We start from the raw sequence: 18,091 nt of genomic DNA on the forward strand, positions 1-18,091 counted from the left end.
GAAAGACTCTCACAAATTTCTATAGAAGTACAATGGAGAGCATTCTATCTGGTCGCCACTGCACAAGATCGGAAAAAACTGCAGAAAATTGTAAACTCGGCCCTGTCATGGACACTGGCTTCCCCAGCATTGAGGACATCTTCAAAAGGTGATGCCTTTAAAAAGGTGGCATCCATCATTAAGGACCTCTATCACCCAGGACGTGCCCTTTACTCATTGCTACCATCAAGGAGGAGGTCTAAGCGTCTAAGGACACATCCTCAATGTTTTAGGAACAGCTTCTTCTCCACTGCCTTCAGATTTCTGAATGGCCAATGAAACCATGTACACTCACTATTTTTTTTCTTTTTGCAGTACTTATTCATATATATATTTTTAAAAACTATAAGTGACAGTAAAATATATTGTTTTTTATATATATATACATATACATATATACAGTATATATAATTCTTATTGTATAGGTTTTTTATTAAGTATTGCAATGTACTGCTGCCAAAAACACCATATTTCACAACATATGCCAGTAATATTAAAACTGATTCTAATTCTGAAGTGTGAGGAACTCAGCTGATCTTGATTTTGAGAATCCAGTGGATTTAGTTTTATTCTTAACCGCAAGATTAAATGTGTTAGTGCCCATTGTACAGCTTTAAATAGGATTCAATTTTCCATCCTCAATATAATTAATTTCAATACTTATTACTAACTTGCATCCCATCTGAAACTCTTCATGTTAAAACTGGCATTAGGTATTCATTCTTTATATTGCACAAATAAATTTGTCATACAAAAATTAATCATATGAATGTAAGACTCACCAAACTATTAGTCATTTGGTAAACACTAAGTTTATTCATAGTGACAAATATTTACATAAATTCCCACACAAAACAGAAACGTGATAAAAAGCTAACTCATTTATTCATAAATAGTGTGGAGTACCAGTGTAGCTTCTCTTTGCTCTAGGTTGTAACTAGCTCGTTGTAAGAGTTCATTCCTGGTGTTCATGCTCTTGTCCTGGGATTAACCACTTGATACTATCTGACTGAACTGTACCATAAATTAGAAAACTACAGACAAACATTATAGAGAAGACAAGCAGCCAGTCAATGCCTCTCACTGCAACACTGGGAAGTGGACCAATTAGATCTTCTTCTGTTACTTCAACTGTGCCATTTGCTTCAATACCTGAAAAGGAGATCATATTTGTTGTAAGGTACATTTCTACGGCATATTTGCATAACAGACAGACCTTAACTGAGAATCTGTAAACTGTACCAAATGTTCTTTTTTACTTCTCAGGAGTACAAAGCTATTTTCTGTTACCAATTTACTATAGAGACCAGTAAATGGAATTAAACATTAACACGTTAGCTGGTTTAAGGAAGAGGTTATTGTATGAACAGGCAGTACAAAGCAAGTCATAGTCATAGAAATGTACAGCACAGAAATAGGCCCTTTGGCTAGTCTAGTGCTTGGCGAACCATTTAAGCTGCCTAGTCCTATCGACCTGCACTGGGACCAGAGCCCTCCATACCTCTCCCATCCATGTACCTAACCAAATTTCTCTTAAACGTTGAAATTGGGCTTGTATGCACCACTTGCGCTGGCAACTCATTCCACACTCTCACAGCCCTCTTCGAGTGAAGAAGTTTCCCCTTGTGATCCTCTTACACTTTTCACCTTTCAACCTTAACTCATGACCTCTAGTTGTAGTCCTACCCAACGTTAGTGGCAAAAGTCTCCTTGCATTTACCCTATCAATACCCTTCATAATTTTGTAAACCTCTATCAAATCTTCTCTCAATCTGCTATGGTCCAAGGAATAAAGTCCTAACCTTATAATCTTTTCTCACAAGTCAGGTCCTCCAGTTCAAGCAACATCCTCATAATTTTTTTCTGTACTCTTTCAACCTTATTTATATCTTTCCTGTAGGAAACTGCACACAATACTCCAAATTAGGCCTCACCAACATCTTATGCAACTTCAGCATAACATCCCATCTCCTGTACTCAGTCCTGTCCTGACGAAGGGTCTCGGCCTGAAATGTCGACTGCACCTCTTCCTACAGATACTGCCTGGCCTGCTGCGTTCACCAGCAACTTTGATGTGTGTTTCCTGTACTCAGTACATTGATTTATGACGGCAATATGCCAAAAGCTTTCTTTATGACCCTATCAACCTGTGACACCACTTTCAATGAATTATGAACGCTTACTTCTGAGGAGGGCAGCGATGGCAAATTTAGATAAAATACTTAAGGCCAGAGACATAACATTGTCTACGAAGATCTGTATAGTCAGGTCTATGGTACTTCCAGTTGTGATGTAGGGCTGTGAGAGCTGGACTATTAGTAAGGCAGAATACAAAAGAATCGACGCCTTTGAACGTGGATGCTGGAGGGAGGTGTTAAAAGTTTGTTGGATAGCAAGAAGATCCAACAAGTCAATACTTGAAGAAACACAGCCAGTCTGCTCACTAGGAGGCTTGGTTATGAGACAAAAGCTCAAATATTTTGGCCACAGCATGAGAAGACAGGATTCCTTAGAGAAGACTCTCATGATAGGTAGAACAGAAAGTAAAAGAAGGAGAGGATGACAGGGGCTACGATGGATAGATAATATCACTCAGACAATGTACATGACCTTGGGGGATCCCAGAGAGGCAGCTTCTAACAAGAAGGCTTGATGTACAGGAATCCGTGAGGTCACGAAGAGTCGGATTCGGCTTAACGACTGAGCAATAATAACATTCTCTGATCCCTTTTTTCTACCCAGTGCCCTACCATTCACTGTGTAAAACCTACCCTGGTTGGTCTTACCAAAGTGCAATACCTCGCACTTGTCTGCATTAAATTCCATCTGCCACTTTGTAGCCCATTATTCCAGCTGGTCCAGATCCCACTGCGAGCTCTGATAGCTTTCCTCCCTTGCCACTAAGGAGCGGTTTACCGACCATCAGTTTAGTTGCTTTGTAACAGGAAAGGTATTATGTGGGATGAGGGAAAAATTTATTTGTTCTTAAAGGATCCTTTAATTGTTCATAAAGGATCTCCTATTTGCTGTACTTTGTAACAAACTTAGGCGAGGCTAATGCCAGAAAAGGTCTTGGAGCAGAAGATTTATACAATGCATCAGCTCATTAACAAAGACACTTCTGAACCTAGAAGTTACAATAATACTTTAAACTATTTGACATAACCACATCCATATTTTAAACTATGCTCTTATACAAAATTTACATTGAAATTATAACCTGTAAATACTCATGCATGATTTATAACAGTCATAATTATACTAACCCGTTTGATTAAAGATGAATGCCCTCAGGGTTGAAAGTGTTCTGTCTGTATGGTTAAACCTTGCCATTGGCTTGACACCCTGAAACAGCAGGATGTTAGGAACTGCAACTGTACCAAACCTGGTAGAGAGACTTAAAAGCAACAAATGCAATAATTAATCCAAAGATGTAGATCCGTTTTTGAGCATCAAAGTGTATGTGTTATATTCATATAGTGTATACCTAGAGCAAAAACAGTTATCCATCTGCATTTAATTTCTACAAAATACAGGAGAAATTGAAAATAAAAAGTATCCTAATTGGAAAGTAGTACAAGTAAAACACTTTGCCTGAAGCCTTGGTTAATGAGAAAGGAGATAAAATTAATTATATCTTGTTTGTTATCCCATAAGAAGGGAGGAATAGCCTGATGGACAGAGCACATTGTGAGGAAGGAATGATCCTTGCAAAACACGAAAAGGGAGGAATTATTGTGCTTGCTTCTGACAAAAGATGGTCCACTAAATGTGACGCTGGCAAGTGGAAAACAGGAGGTATCCTAGTAATATCCGGGAAGTAAAAAAAAATAGGATGGGCACACTGAAGGGAAATTCCAGGCTGAGGAAAAATGAGAACACATAGCAAGCATGGGAAAAGATTATGTGAGCATCAGAACAGACGATAGAGATAAAAGAACTGAGCAAATTGAATACAGTCCTTGTCAGAAGAGAGATGGGTGACATGTGGTCAAAATATTGCAGACATGGGAAATCTGGAAACAATTAGTGGGGAGGCAATATTTGTGTGGTCAAGGTAGTTGAGGGCTTGTGGTGGATATTTATCTACGATCCCAGAACAGAAGTTAAAAAGGTAAGGAAAAAGTCAGAATGAATAATATGAAGACAAGGCTGGAAATCAAATTCAAAGTCCTGAGCAAAATTGAGAAACAAAACTGATAATTTTACTCTTATGATTTAAACTCCTTAGATTTCTTATACTTCTCTGAAAATATAACAAATTATTTCTGTATTTCTTTTTGTGCCATATGTCAGATGGGCTCAGGAATTAACCAACCTATTCCATAGGCTTTTATTTATAGTGTATATAATACCATGAGGAAATGGAAAAGAGTAGACCGAGAGCACATCAGATCTTTAAATTTGTATCTTTCCTTCAGGTTATGCCTCACTAAAATTAGACAGTTACACGGCAAATCTAACTTAACCTACTTTGTCACATTTTGAAGTACAGTTATGGCCTTGAAACACATTCCCAACTATATGCTACACTGGACAAAAAAAAAACTGGCCTCATTCCAGGACACACTAAAATGAAAAAATAAACATGATTTTTCTGGTGTTCAAAAAAAATCAGGCTAAACATAAATGGCCAAATAACAAAGAATTCTGTGTTTTACATACTTTATATTGAAAGAGTATTTAGAAGCATGAACAATCAGAATCTGCATATTATAAGCAATTACTGACTTAAATTGTATGCAATGCAATGTTGTACATAAGAATTAAGATTATCTTAATCAGTTTTATAAAATTCTGTCCATCTCCAACAATACATGTTGCTGTATATACCTGCTGTGCTGAGATGCATCCAGTGCCAGAAATTGTAGGGAAGGAAAAGCACGTGGTAATGCGTTGAAATGTGGACCAAGGTCTGCAGAGAATCGACACCATGGTGTGTAGAACAGGACTACAGAACAGTCACTGCCATTGGCACTCAGAAATTCCATGAGGTCCTGTAATTACATATATATATTTTATTGGACATAATGCAATATCAGACTAATCAGAAAAATTAGAACATTCTGTTTGAAAAGATTACATTCAACATTAATATTTGTATACCTTCAGGGGCTTTTTGAAAAAGAAACATACTCAATGAGTAAGACAAGTATAGTAACACACACAAAATGCTGGTGGAACACAGCAGGCCAGGCAGCATTTATAGGAAGAAGTACAGTCGACGTTTCGGGTCGAGACCCTTTGTCAGGAAAATATAGTACTTCATTTACAAACTAATTCATGCTGTAGTTAACTATCATTTGAAGTGCATACCCAAGCACAAGGAAAGTGATATCTGTTATATCTACTTAAGGGATCAATCCATAGCTGATGGAAATAAAATCGGCAATTACTGAATTGATTCCTGAAGTCCTTTAAAATTGCCAAAGTCCACGGGAAGTGGTGTGACAACTGAAGGACTTTGCCTTGACATCAAGTCTCTTCTCCAAAATGGCTAACCACAGACACAGAAACATCAAGAGGCCATCCGCCAATAATCCAGCATGACTGGGAGTTTTTCTTATTCTCCAAATTATCTCTCCAGACTGGCACAAGAGAGAAAGAGAAGAAAAGTGTCGTCATATTCACTAAGTGTTACTGGATTTTCTGAAGGCTCAGTGAAATTCTAAACTTCAATATAATTCTACACTTTAGAAAGGACTCATCACTGGAATCTGGCCCTAAAGTCACCCTCTGTCTGAAACAAGTGTAAATTATAAGTGTCTAGAAAGAAAACTATAGCCATGAAACTCGTTTCAAACAGAAGCTATTTGCAAAAAAAGGAAAGATTTGTTGAATCTATATTGTACATAAGAATTACAATTATCATAAACTTCTACAGCGTCTGTTCTTTGTGTCATCTGAAAATAGTTATCCGTTAGTCTCCTGAGACCATGGATTTGCGCCTTGGAAGGTTTCCAGGGCGCAGGCCTGGGCAAGGTTGTATGGAAGACCGGCAGTTGCCCATGCTGCAAGTCTCCCCTCTCCACGCCACCGATGTTGTCCAAGGGAAGGGCATTAGGACCCATACAGCTTGGCACCAGTGTCGTCGCAGAGCAATGTGTGGTTAAGTGCCTTGCTCAAGGACACAACACACTGCCTCAGCCAAGGCTCGAACTAGCGACCCTCAGATCACTAGACGAAGGCCTTAACCACTTAGCCATGTGCCAACATACTTACATCCAAATTATTTATATAAATTGCAAACTACAAAGGTCCCAGTGCTGAACCCTATCCACACCACTAGAATAAGGCCTCTCCAGTCTGAAAAACAACCCTCAAACATCATCCTCTACTTCCCAGTACAGAGCCAATTATGAATCCAATCTGTTATCTTCCCCTAGATCCCATGTAATCAATGATCCTGCCATGAGGGACCTCGTCAAATGTCTTGTTAAAGTCCTTACGGGCAAAATCCACTACCTAACATCATTTACCCTTGTGGTTACTTCTTCAAAGATTTCTGAAATTTGTCAGACGTGACTTCTCATGCCATGTAGAATGACATTAATCAGATCTAACTCTCCATTAACTGGGACATTTTGATGCATGACAAAATGTTGGGGACAGCTGGCCATGAGATTTTCAAGCAAGACATTGAAGGTATTGGTGATGAGGAGGAGAGTTGTGTTTTATTAACAAGGGACCAGGGATCCTCGCACTACCTTTTAGAATCCAATGAGTTTGGATAGCCATAATAAACAGTGCCTGGGGTCAAGTCCTATAAAGCTGAAAGCAATGCACCAAGAAGATCAATAATTTCAGTGTGGTTAAATTCAGTGACTGCAATCTGTAAAATGCTCGAGGCCACCCATGCCATCCACAACCCCTTGATCTCCAAGCTATCACCAATTACTGTTAATCAAGGTAAGGAACCAATATTTGTAGGTCATCATCTCCTTTGTGCCTCTAATGCCATTACAGTTCTCACATTTGCACTTTACAGCTCACACTACCCAGTGTGTAATCCAAGCACACTGTGGCACACCTTGACACACTTCCCTCAGTGCAAATAAAATAGGCATGGAGCTGTTAAATGGTGGGTGATAGGTATAACTGGCTTATCATGCTACCCTAGGAAACAGCACTCAGTGTGCCTGTTGCCAAGGACACAGCCCATGAATGGACTTCAGGATGTTGGTGTTCTCTCATGACCATGTTATTTCTCTGAATTGCACTGCTTCCCACAACCACGATTCTTCTTTCACCCTATCATCAGATACCCAAGAAATGTCAACTTCCCAGGTGGTGTGAAATTGGGCTGGAGTGCCCTTCATCCAGGTAGGAGACACGGACCAGATCTCCTCAGGATAATGGTGATGATGTCAGAGGTCTTTCAGCCGGAGTGGCAGTGCGTATGGACTTTCACAAGACATTTGACAAGATCCCTCATGGCAGGATCATTGATTGCATGGGATCCAGGGGAAGGTGGGTTGGATTCAAATTGGTTTAGTACTGGGAAGCAGAGGATGATGTTCAAGCATTGTTTCTCAGACTGGAGGCCTTACTGTAGAGGTGTGGACAGCGGTCAGCACTAGGACCTTTGTAGTTTGCAATTTACAGTGCCTATAGAAAGTATTCATCGCCCTTGGAAGTTTTCATGTTTTATTGTTTTACAACATTAAACCAGTGGATTTAATTTGGCTTCTTTGACACTGATCAAGAGAAAAAGACTCTTTCGCGTCAAAGTGAAAACAGATCTCTACAAAGTGATCTAAATTAATTACAAATATAAAACACAAAATAATTGATTGCATAAATATTTACCCCCTTCAACTCGGTATTTAGTAGATGCACCTTTGGTAGGAATTACAGCCTTGAGTCTCTATCAGCTTTGCACATCTGGACACAGCAATTTTTCCCCATTCTTCTTTACAAAACTCCTTAAGCTCTGTCAGATAGCATGGGGATCGTGAGTGAACAGCTCTTTTCAAGTCCAGCCACAAATTTTCAATTGGATTGAGGTCTGGACTCTGAATTGGCCACTCCAGGTTAGTAACTTAGTTGTTTTTAAACCATTCTTGTGCAGCTTTAGGTTTTATGCTTGGGGTCAATATCTTGCGGAAAACAAATCTTCTAAGTCGCAGATCTCTTGTAGACCGCATCAGGTTTTCCTCCAGGATTTCCCTGTGCTGTGCTACAGACATTTTACCCTCTATCTTCACAAGCCTTCCAGGGCCTGCTGCAGTAAAGCATCCCCTCAGAACAATTCAGCCGCCACCGTGCTTCACAGTAGGGATGGTGTGGTTTTGATGATGTGTGGTGTTTGGCTTATGCCAAACACAGCATTTGATTTGATGGCCAGAAAACTCAAGTTTGGTTTCATCAGACCATAGCCCCATCTACCAGCTGACTCCAGAGTCTACCACATGCCTTCTGGCAAACTCTAGTTGAGATTTCATGTGAGTTTTTTTTTCAACAGAGGCTTTCTCTTCACCACTCTCCCATAGAGATGTGACTGGTGAAGCACCTGGGCAACAGTCTTCCAGAGCTGTCATAGTTCTCTTGGTGACCTCGCTCACTAGTCCCCTTCTTGCACAGTCACTCAGTTTCTGAGGATGGCCTGCTCCAGGCAGATTTACGGTTGTGCTGTATTCTTTCCATTTCCTGATGATTAACTTAACTGTACTCCATAGGATATTCTGTAACTTGGAAATTTTCTTGTATTTATCTCCTGACTTGTGCTTTTCATGGAATTGCTAGGAGTGTTCTTTTGTTTTCATGGTGTAGTTTTTTTCCAGGATACTGACTCACCAGCAGTCGCATCTTCCAGATACAGGTGTATTTTTACTACAAGCAATTGACACACCATGACTGCACACAGGTCTCCAAAAAAACAGATCTCCATTGAACTAATTATGTGCCTTCTAAAACGAATTGGCTGCAGCAGTGATGATTTGGTGTGTCATATTAAAGGGGGGAGGAACACTTAAACAATCAAATATTTTGTGTTTTATATTTGTAATTATTTTAGATCACTTTGTAGAGATCTGTTTTCACTTTGACACAGAAGAGTCTTCTATCTGTTGACCAATGTCAAAAAAGCCAAATTAAATCCACTGTGATTCAATGCTGTAAAACAATAAAAAAAGAACATTTCTATGGGGAGTGAATACTTTTTATAGGCACTGTAAATAAACAATTTGAATATAAATGTACAAAGAATGGTTAGTAAATTTGCAAGTGACACAAAGAATGGATGCTGTAGAAGTTTATGATAATCGTAATTCTTATGTACAACATAGATTAACTTAACCTTTCCTTTTAAGAAATATAGGCTGGTTTTACAGATGCATTACGTGGTCTTAGCATCTTACAGTGTTGATCTCTCACTAAGTTACACGAGCTACTCCACAGTACTGCAACTGCTGGAAATCAGAGATTGAAGCAGAATATGCTGGAAAACCTCAGAATGTCAAGCAGCTTCTGTGGAAAGAGTTGCTTCCTGCCAGAACTCTTTCCACAGATGCTGCCAGATGTGCTGAATTTCTCCAGCATTTTCTGTTTTGATTTCACTCTACAACACTTCTGCTGCAAGTTAATCAAACCAGTCACATAAATTAGCAGGTACGAGTTGGCAAGTTAATGTATCAGAAGCAACAGCATTGATGAATCATGATCCCTTCTCCTATCTGAGACTTTTCAATCTGTTCTAACCTAGTATCCCTATCGTAGGAAAATGGCCCTTCTTAATTTGAGCCCAGTGAGCAAGTGAAGGACGCTGAGTAAGAGGATATCACAGCTGCTCAAATTCTGACTTCGCAAGCACCCATACACATACATCATACTTAGCATTCTGAATGACTTGCACTTGTGATAATCAGCTATCAGTACAAACAGAAGCTAATTGAAAAGTACTTTTTAAAAATTCTACATTACTCAATACTACAGCACTTTGATGCCTGTATTCACTATGTTAAGAAGGTAGTGTTTATTAATTCACCGATGAGCTCTTGAAACACAAGCTTATAAAAGCTGATTGTAAGATTCTGAGGCGGCAGTAAACTTCAAATAATCTGAGAAAATTGATACAGTCCATAAATTCAACATATCAGTATAGCACATTCCTGATAAAGAAAATACAAGATCCTCAAGCTTTACGTATTTGTGCTTCAACAACATATTTTAATTACTTTTATTAAGAAGGAAACATCATGAAAATTTATCAAGATGAATCATAAGATTTGCTTACAATTTAAAAACAAATCATTTTAGGATCCATCTGTACAATATAAAACTCCTAAAGAAAAAGAATTCAGAAATCATGAACACTGGATGATTTGCTTTTTAGCCCTCTGAGAGAAAACACTTGCCAACCAGTCCTTGGCCACACAGGTAAGATCAGACTTCAATGGGGACCTTGAATATCAAAGGATACGAACATACCCTCCCTCGGCAATACACAATTCTTCACCAATAATTTTCCTCTGTTTATAAACTTTCCCAATTAATTTAGGAAGTAATTCCACAAAAAGGTACAGAGATTAATAGAAATATAATGCAGATTAATTCCTGAAAATCAATGAGGAATAAGAAGTTTTTTTTTATTGCTTAATACAACAGCTCCAGTTTCCACTAATTAAACAGTAGGGAGTAGTTCAAATATTCAAGCAACAACTTGCATAAAAGCAGTGAATCTGGGGCAATTGAAAAGCTGGAGGGGATGTCAAAATCTGAAGCACAAAATCTGCTCTTTTATTTCTGTCAGCAGTAAAACTTCAAAGTCAAAGTCAATGGACCAATAAACCAGGCATCTTTAAAAGTCTAATTTACTACAAATCAGGTAACCAACTAATTACTATTCTAAATTCCCCACAAGAGCATTTTGGAGCACAATTTCCCAAGAAAGAAAGTGTTCAGTTCTTGAAATTTGGATAGTTTTGCATAAAATCCAAGTCTAGTTTACTGCTAACCCCAGTGATGTTGCGCCCTCATTCGCTGATCCAAGCAGCACCGTAGCACAGTTTCCTTAGTCAAGTAGCTTAGTAGGGAATTTCCTTCCTTTCCTTCTATTTTCAAAACACACCAGATAACTTCATCTAAAAAGTCCCCAGCTACTGAAAAACCGCTGCACTTTACTTTGATGTCTTCAGTGACACTACCAATGACACAGATTCACTGGGGAAAACAAGTATAATCCTATAGTAAACTATTGTGTAATGGTATCAAATACATGTGCATACGGGCAAAAGCCATGCAAATAAATCACAAATTAAAAATAGTCAAGCTTCAACAAACTACACCAAAGTAGTACAAGTGTCTGTAATTTCCAGTCTTACAGCATAGCTAAGCTGGGACCAAATGCTTGCAAACAGGAAAGGGCAAAATAAAAACAGTTAAAAATCCAAATTTCCACCCCATTCTTTTGTTTGGCAGAGAATATGTGCAGAAAAGACAAACTAGCAGAGGCACATTTCTAGATTTTAAACTGTAAAGGTTAAAATAACTTATTTACAAAGACAATTTATAGGCTGAAAGCTATTACATACATGGCAAAGAAATCACACACCCCTGTGGGTGTTATCCAGCTGCCTGTGCTGAATTTATCTAACAGCAAATACATCAAATATAATTAAGTGACAATCCGCCTTACTTGTGAGCCATTAAGGATTTGTACGATAAAGCGATCTAATCCAGTGATATTTCTTTCTTCACAGTTTACTTTTGGTGCTTTGGCTGTTCCAGTGACATTTGACTCTTCCACTGCTGTGCTTTCAGTCCTTGCTGGTTCCATGACATTTGTGGCTTTCTTTTCAAGTCGCTCTCCCTCCTGACTACTGGACGAGATATATGAAAAGGAAGGAAACATTTCCTTCGGAACACTACATTCTCCCTTTTCTCCACTTGGACCAGTACAGAGAGCATCTCTGCCTTCAAACGCAGAGTGTTCACTTCTAATATTCTGCATTAGAGACAGTAAAGCCTTTTCATTTGAGGTAATTCCACTTCCCAGGACTGCATCAGCCATTTCTGCTATTGGAAAGTGTGCTTTCCCTTTAGCCTGTCCATCTGTTTCTTCAAGTTGAGCATCACTGACTGATTTAGAAATTACTTCATTCCTCTCAGTAGTCAAAACTTTTGAAGCATCAGCATCTCTTTGGACTGCAGCTATAAATATAAAAATGCTTTTGATTAGAAACTGGGCTCAAAGATAAACAATACATCATCAATATTTTTATGTAGTTAATATTCAATCTGTGGGAAATGTAGTTAGGTTTTTAGAACAGCAGCCAAAACTCTACATCAATGATGTAGAAATGTGTTTAATGCTACTGAAAACAGCTGAAAACTTTTAGTTCAAGTAATTTAATAAGTTTTGGAATGAAATAAACATGATCTCAGTAAAGATAGCCATTAAACTAAAGAATATATGGTCTGCTTATATCCTCAGGGAAGAAAATACACCATTCCTGAACTACCACTCTGTGATTCAACACCCATTTATCTGGTGGACTTTTAACAGTCTTCCCAATTCAGGGATTAACAATGAATGCCACCATTGCCAAAGACGTCCACCTCCTGAGAAATAATAACATTTTGAAAAATTTGACTTTGGATCATGTTTGGGGTGAAAGGTAACAAACTATCTCGTACACAATGGCATCCAACATCATATAAATTTTTATTAATGCAATATCGATAATCAAAATCCACTGCAAAGCTTCCTACCTACATCTGTGCTAATTCAAAACTTCATTCCAGAAGATAAAACAATGTATGGGTCACTATATTCAACCTTTAGATCATGTCACTTGTAGGAGCCACGTATCCGTTTCTCCATCTGCTTTGTATTCTGTGTCGTGCAGTTACTATGATTGTTATGGTAACTAGTCACGAGTGGGGCCGTGGTAAAAGCGGAGGCATTGATTCTTGCTTATTTTGTTGCAGTTTGTAGCTTGGGACCGGCAGAGGTCGTATCTCTTGCTGAACACTGAGATAATGCTCAATAATGCTTAATTGTTATGTTTGCTCATTGCTAATAAAGGATCGAATAAAGGATTCAACTTTTGGGGTAATCATTGGAGCAGTGGGTGCCTCATGCAAGTATAACAGTCCGTATGGTCGCAGGCAAGCAGCAATTGTTTTGTTTTGATTTTGGATTACACCTCTGTTACAGCACAGGAAGTGTTAGACCACTAGGCCAGTGAAAAACACTAAAAACGTATGGGGTGAATGTAGTGATACATACTGCATTGTTGTGAGTTTATGGGATGCATTAGAATGGGATTTAAAGGAGTTACATGCAAGATGACAAATACTGAGAGACAAACATGTCTTGGAGGAAAAGGCAGATCAACTTTAAAGAAAAATGGAGCACTTAAGTTACGGGAGGAATTGCAGCCAAGATGTCCAGAGTTAAAATGCCAAGTGCTGTGTGTGCTAAACATGCTGCAGCAGAGCAGTTCTATGGTGAGAGTTCCAATGTTGATATGGAACAGAGAAAACCCAGCATACTTAATGTCAATATGGATACATCTGTGGAGCAAATGTCTCTGAAACACGGTTTTGAACCCCAAAGGGTAGATCAGGGTGTGATCAATAATTATAGTGACCGTTTCTATTTTCCCGAACAGTTCACTGGAGATTACCCTAGAGAGCTTGCCAAAAGTTGTCAGCTGACCGGCCTGGAGCAAGCATATCTAAAGGCCCAAGCTTTACTACAGGAACATTTTGGTGATGAGCACAGAACTGCTACGGCTTACATGTATAAGGCTCTTTCTTAGCCGCATATCAAACCAGAAGACATGAAAACTCTTCAGGACTACAGTCTTTATTTTTAAGAAGTTGTTGCAATGCCATGGAAGGCGTGCAGGCCATGCACGAGTTGAACATGCCTGCTAATATGAAGATTATTGCACATAATTTGCCTGATAAATTTTGGAAAGAATGGAAATTGATGGTATATAAACTGCAAGAGAGGCATGACCATAAGGTTACTCTCACTAGACATTGTTGATTTTATTGAAAGGCAAATAAAGATTGCTACACACCCAGTGTTTGGAAAGAAATACAATGCTGCATCGTCGGCAGTAAGCAAAGGTGTGAACAAAACTGGGTCACAAATTCATTCTCAAACTAAAGGAAGCAGCTTTGCCACTACTGTGGCTACTGTGGAAAGTGAAACTCAGCCTGGAGCTGATGAAAAGGGTGAAGATGCAGAACAAGCTATGAATGAATCGAACACAGCGGTGAGTACTGCTCTGGTGCCTAATGGTCTTACTGGGGTTGGTGACTTCCAGTTCAGGTGAAGTCTAAGAAGGGTAACAAGACAGTGATTACTTATGCATTCCAAGATCAAAGACGTACGGCAGTGTTCTGCACAGTGAGGCTCATGAACAAGCTCAACCTGACAGGAAAAGGAACAAGTATTGTCTTACGTATTATAGATGAAGAGAAGATTGTGAGTAGCTCCGTCTTTTCAGGGTTGGAGGTGGCTGGCTTAAACTATTGTGAACTGCCTGATATCTATACACATGAACGTATGCCTGTCTACAAAGGGAACATTGCTCATCAGAGATCTTCAGGAATGATCTCACCTGAAGCATGGTTATTTACCGGAAATTGAGCTGATGATGGGGGTGAATGTGCCTAAGGCACTGAAGCAGTTTTAATGATGAACCCTGTGCAATCAAACCTAAAACCGTTGAAAGGAGACCACGGTGACAGAAGAGACTACGCTCGGCCAGAGCTGACAAGTTAACGGGGCTTCAATGTTGCGGTTGAGTGAGTTTTGGCAGCAGCGATTCAAGACAGATTTTCCTGAATGCAGTCAAGACCTGGGTTTGTCAGGAGAAGATCACAGTCCCGTTCAGAATGCTTACCAAAAGAGGACATTGTTGAGATTTCATGTTTCCTATGTCTTGGTACCATGTAGTAGTAATTATTATAGCATAATAATTAGGGGGAAAGAATGTAGGAACCATGTATCCATTCTCTATCTGTTTTGTATTCTGTGCCGCATATTTACCATGATTATTATGATAACCAGTCACGTAAGTGGAGAGCGCTGCAAAAGCAAAAGGAATAAGTTACATATTCTTGCTTTATTTCGTTGCAGTTTGTAGCTTGGGGCTGACGGAGGTCATATCTTTTGCAGACGACTGAGATAACGCTCAGTGTTTGCTAATTGCTAATATAAGACCAAATAAAGGGTTCAACTTTTGAAGCAATCATTGGTGCTGTGGGCACGTCACTCAAGTATAACAGTCTGTATGGTCGCAGGCAAATGGCAATTGTTTTGTTTTGATTTTGGATTAGTTTTGCTACTACACCACTGTTAAGAGCACAAAATGATGCCACTAGGCCAGTTAAAAATATTTTTTTGATGAGTATGGGGTGAAGGTAGTGATACATACAGTATGTTATGAGTCTATCAGCTCCCTGTTTAAGGATCACAATTAGCAAAGAAAAATTAACAGCTGAATTCAAAATAAACTGAGAAACAAATGCTACAATTGAACAAAGCCTCAATCCATATATTCTGCTTATTTCTGTTTTTTTTCAGCTCATAGCTGGATTGTTGATTACTACTTCCTGTGAAAGCCTATTTGCATGATCTCATCACCTCTGCCTTTAAGTGACACTGCCTTTTAAATTCTCAATACCAGTTTCTATAGAATATTCTATATTCTTGATTTAGCTTTGTCCTTCAGATCAAAGTTGAGAATTGAGCAGTCTGAATACATAATTATTTAAGCTTCAAAATATTTAATTAGTTAAAAAGATCTTTTTCCTGTTATGAAAAATTCCTTAAATTGCTTTGTATTTCTGATTCAAAACCTGGTCATTGGAATGGAAAGGATATCCAAATGCCAAATCTGAACTGGGAACTCAATAATTATTGAAAATTTGAAGCAAGCATGGACCCATTAAAACACAGATAAAAAATGGACACACTTTTATGTCCCCGAGTATTTACAGCTATGGAAATAGTTTTAGAGCCTGCTGAATTGTAAAATCTGCCAGTTAAGATTGCACACAAAACAAAGGGATGATAATTAGATTAACAGGAATGATACTAGCTGGGAAATCAGGGGGTACTGCGCTGCTCTGTTTTTTTCATGTAGATGTGGACTTACTGCAATGTTTGATGCAAAAGAAGGCATCTCCAACACACCAAATTTAAAAAATAATCTAAAGTGTTGCTTTTGGAAACCTGAAACCAAATCAGAAACAGTTAGAAACACTCAATTGGTCAGGCAGCGGCATCTCTGAAAAAGAATTAACAAAGACACCAATAGCGGGAGAGTCCAGGGCCAAAGGGCACATCCTCAGAATAGAAGGATGTCTCATTAAGAAGACGAGGAATTTCTTTAGTCAAGGGTGGTGAGTCTGTGGCATTTACTCCCACAGATGGCTATGGAGGTTGTTGGGTATATTGAAAGCGGAGGTTGATAGGTTCTTGATTACTAAGGATGTCAGCAGTCACGGGAAGAAGGCGGGAGAGTGGAACAGAGAACAATAAATCAGCTATAATCGAATGGCCTAATTCTGCTCCCATATCTTACGGTGTTGAAACACCTCATCAGAACTCACCAGAAGCACAGTTGGTACCTGACCTCCTGAGTCATACCGGCAGAACAACTGCGTTTCAGATGAGCCTGTATTGTGTGTGAACCACCACAGAAAGGAAGAGAACTTCCGCAATACGATGCCCAGGGCACGATCCACCGACAGAACTCCTCTGCGGTGTGCTACTCGCCTCCCTCCCCCGACAGCCCGCCGTACACTCACCTTGTGCGGTCACTTCTGCGAGAATCAGCATCAGCGTCAATACACGCACGCCCTGCTCACCGGCGCCCATTCTGTCTCCCGACGGTAAATGAGACTAACTTGCGAAGCTCCAAGCGGCCATGCTGACTGCCGGACCAAGCTGACACCCGAGAACGGATGTTGATGTTCACTCGCCCGACGCGACCTCTGATTGACAGCGTTGTTGGCCAATCACCGTTCTCTACCAACCAGCCTTTTCCGCAGGGGCGGTTTCCCGCGGTTCTAGCCAATCGCCATACAGAAGAGTCTCAGCCTGAAACGTCGACTAATTATTCATTTCCATTGATGCTGCCTGACTTGCCGAGTTCCTCCAGCGCTGTGTGTATGAGTGTGTGAGTGTGTGTGACTGTGTGTGTGTCTGTGTGTGCGCGCGAGTGAGTGTCTGTGTGACTGTGAGTGTGTGTGTGAGTGAGAGTGTGTGTGTGTGTGACTGTGTGTATGAGTGTGTGTGTGAGTGAGTGAGAGTGTGTGTGTGCGCGCGAGTGAGTGTCTGTGTGACTGTGAGTGTGTGTGTGTGAGTGAGTGTGTGTGACTGTGTGTATGAGTGTGTGTGTGAGTGAGAGTGTGTGCGCGAGTGAGTGTCTGTGTGACTGTGAGTGTGTGTGAGTGTGTGTGTGTGACTGTGTGTATGAGTGTGTGTGAGTGTGAGTGAGAGTGTGTGTGTGTGCGAGTGTGAGTGTCTGTGTATGAGTGAGTGTGTGTGTGTGTGTGTGCGAGTGTGAGTGTCTGTGTGTGTGACTGTGTGTGTATGTCTGTTGCTTTGGATTCACAGCATCTGCAAAATTTCTTGTGTAGATGACAATTAAAATCCAGTGGAGTGACGTTTCATTAAATTTGTTTGAGGTGTAGCTGGTTACTAGGAAACGTGGTGAAGATTCGAAAAACACTATTGTTAACACCACAGAACACATTGATCAAATAACACTAAGAATGTAAAGTTTTTGCACCGTGTTGTTGTTCATTTTATTATGAATAATGTTTATTTTTGAAATAAAATGTCATGGTCCAGTCCGTGAAGTCGGCATTCCAGTTCACGGTCCGATTCGTGGACTCCGGACTCCGGGTCTTCCGGCTGTCCCTTGTTTCGATTGGGCTTAATCATAGGCACCTGATGCTCATCTTGGGGCTGCGGAGATAAGTGGCCCTGGGTTTGAGTGTGGGTGCTGGTTCGTCTTGGCAGTATCCCATCCTCGCCTCTGTGGACGGGACGTCTCTTTGCCGTTACCCTGCAATTGGA

At 39.8% G+C, this 18,091-nt stretch overlaps 1 protein-coding gene across 1 annotated transcript; it reads right to left on the reverse strand.

Annotated features, from left to right (window-relative positions):
- Positions 1–832: 832 nt before the first annotated feature.
- Positions 833–16,993, reverse strand: txndc15 (thioredoxin domain containing 15). The gene is made up of 5 exons (XM_072263910.1): positions 16,816–16,993; positions 11,675–12,189; positions 4,873–5,036; positions 3,306–3,436; positions 833–1,191 (listed from the first exon to the last, which is right to left on the reverse strand). Exons 1-5 carry the CDS (start codon positions 16,883–16,885, stop codon positions 995–997), a joined length of 1,077 nt encoding a protein of 358 aa, XP_072120011.1. The 5' UTR covers positions 16,886–16,993; the 3' UTR covers positions 833–994.
- Between the last annotated feature and the right edge of the window lie 1,098 nt (positions 16,994–18,091).

Source organism: Mobula birostris, chromosome 7 (assembly GCF_030028105.1).
Source record: "Mobula birostris isolate sMobBir1 chromosome 7, sMobBir1.hap1, whole genome shotgun sequence".
Lineage (NCBI taxonomy): Eukaryota > Metazoa > Chordata > Chondrichthyes > Myliobatiformes > Myliobatidae > Mobula > Mobula birostris.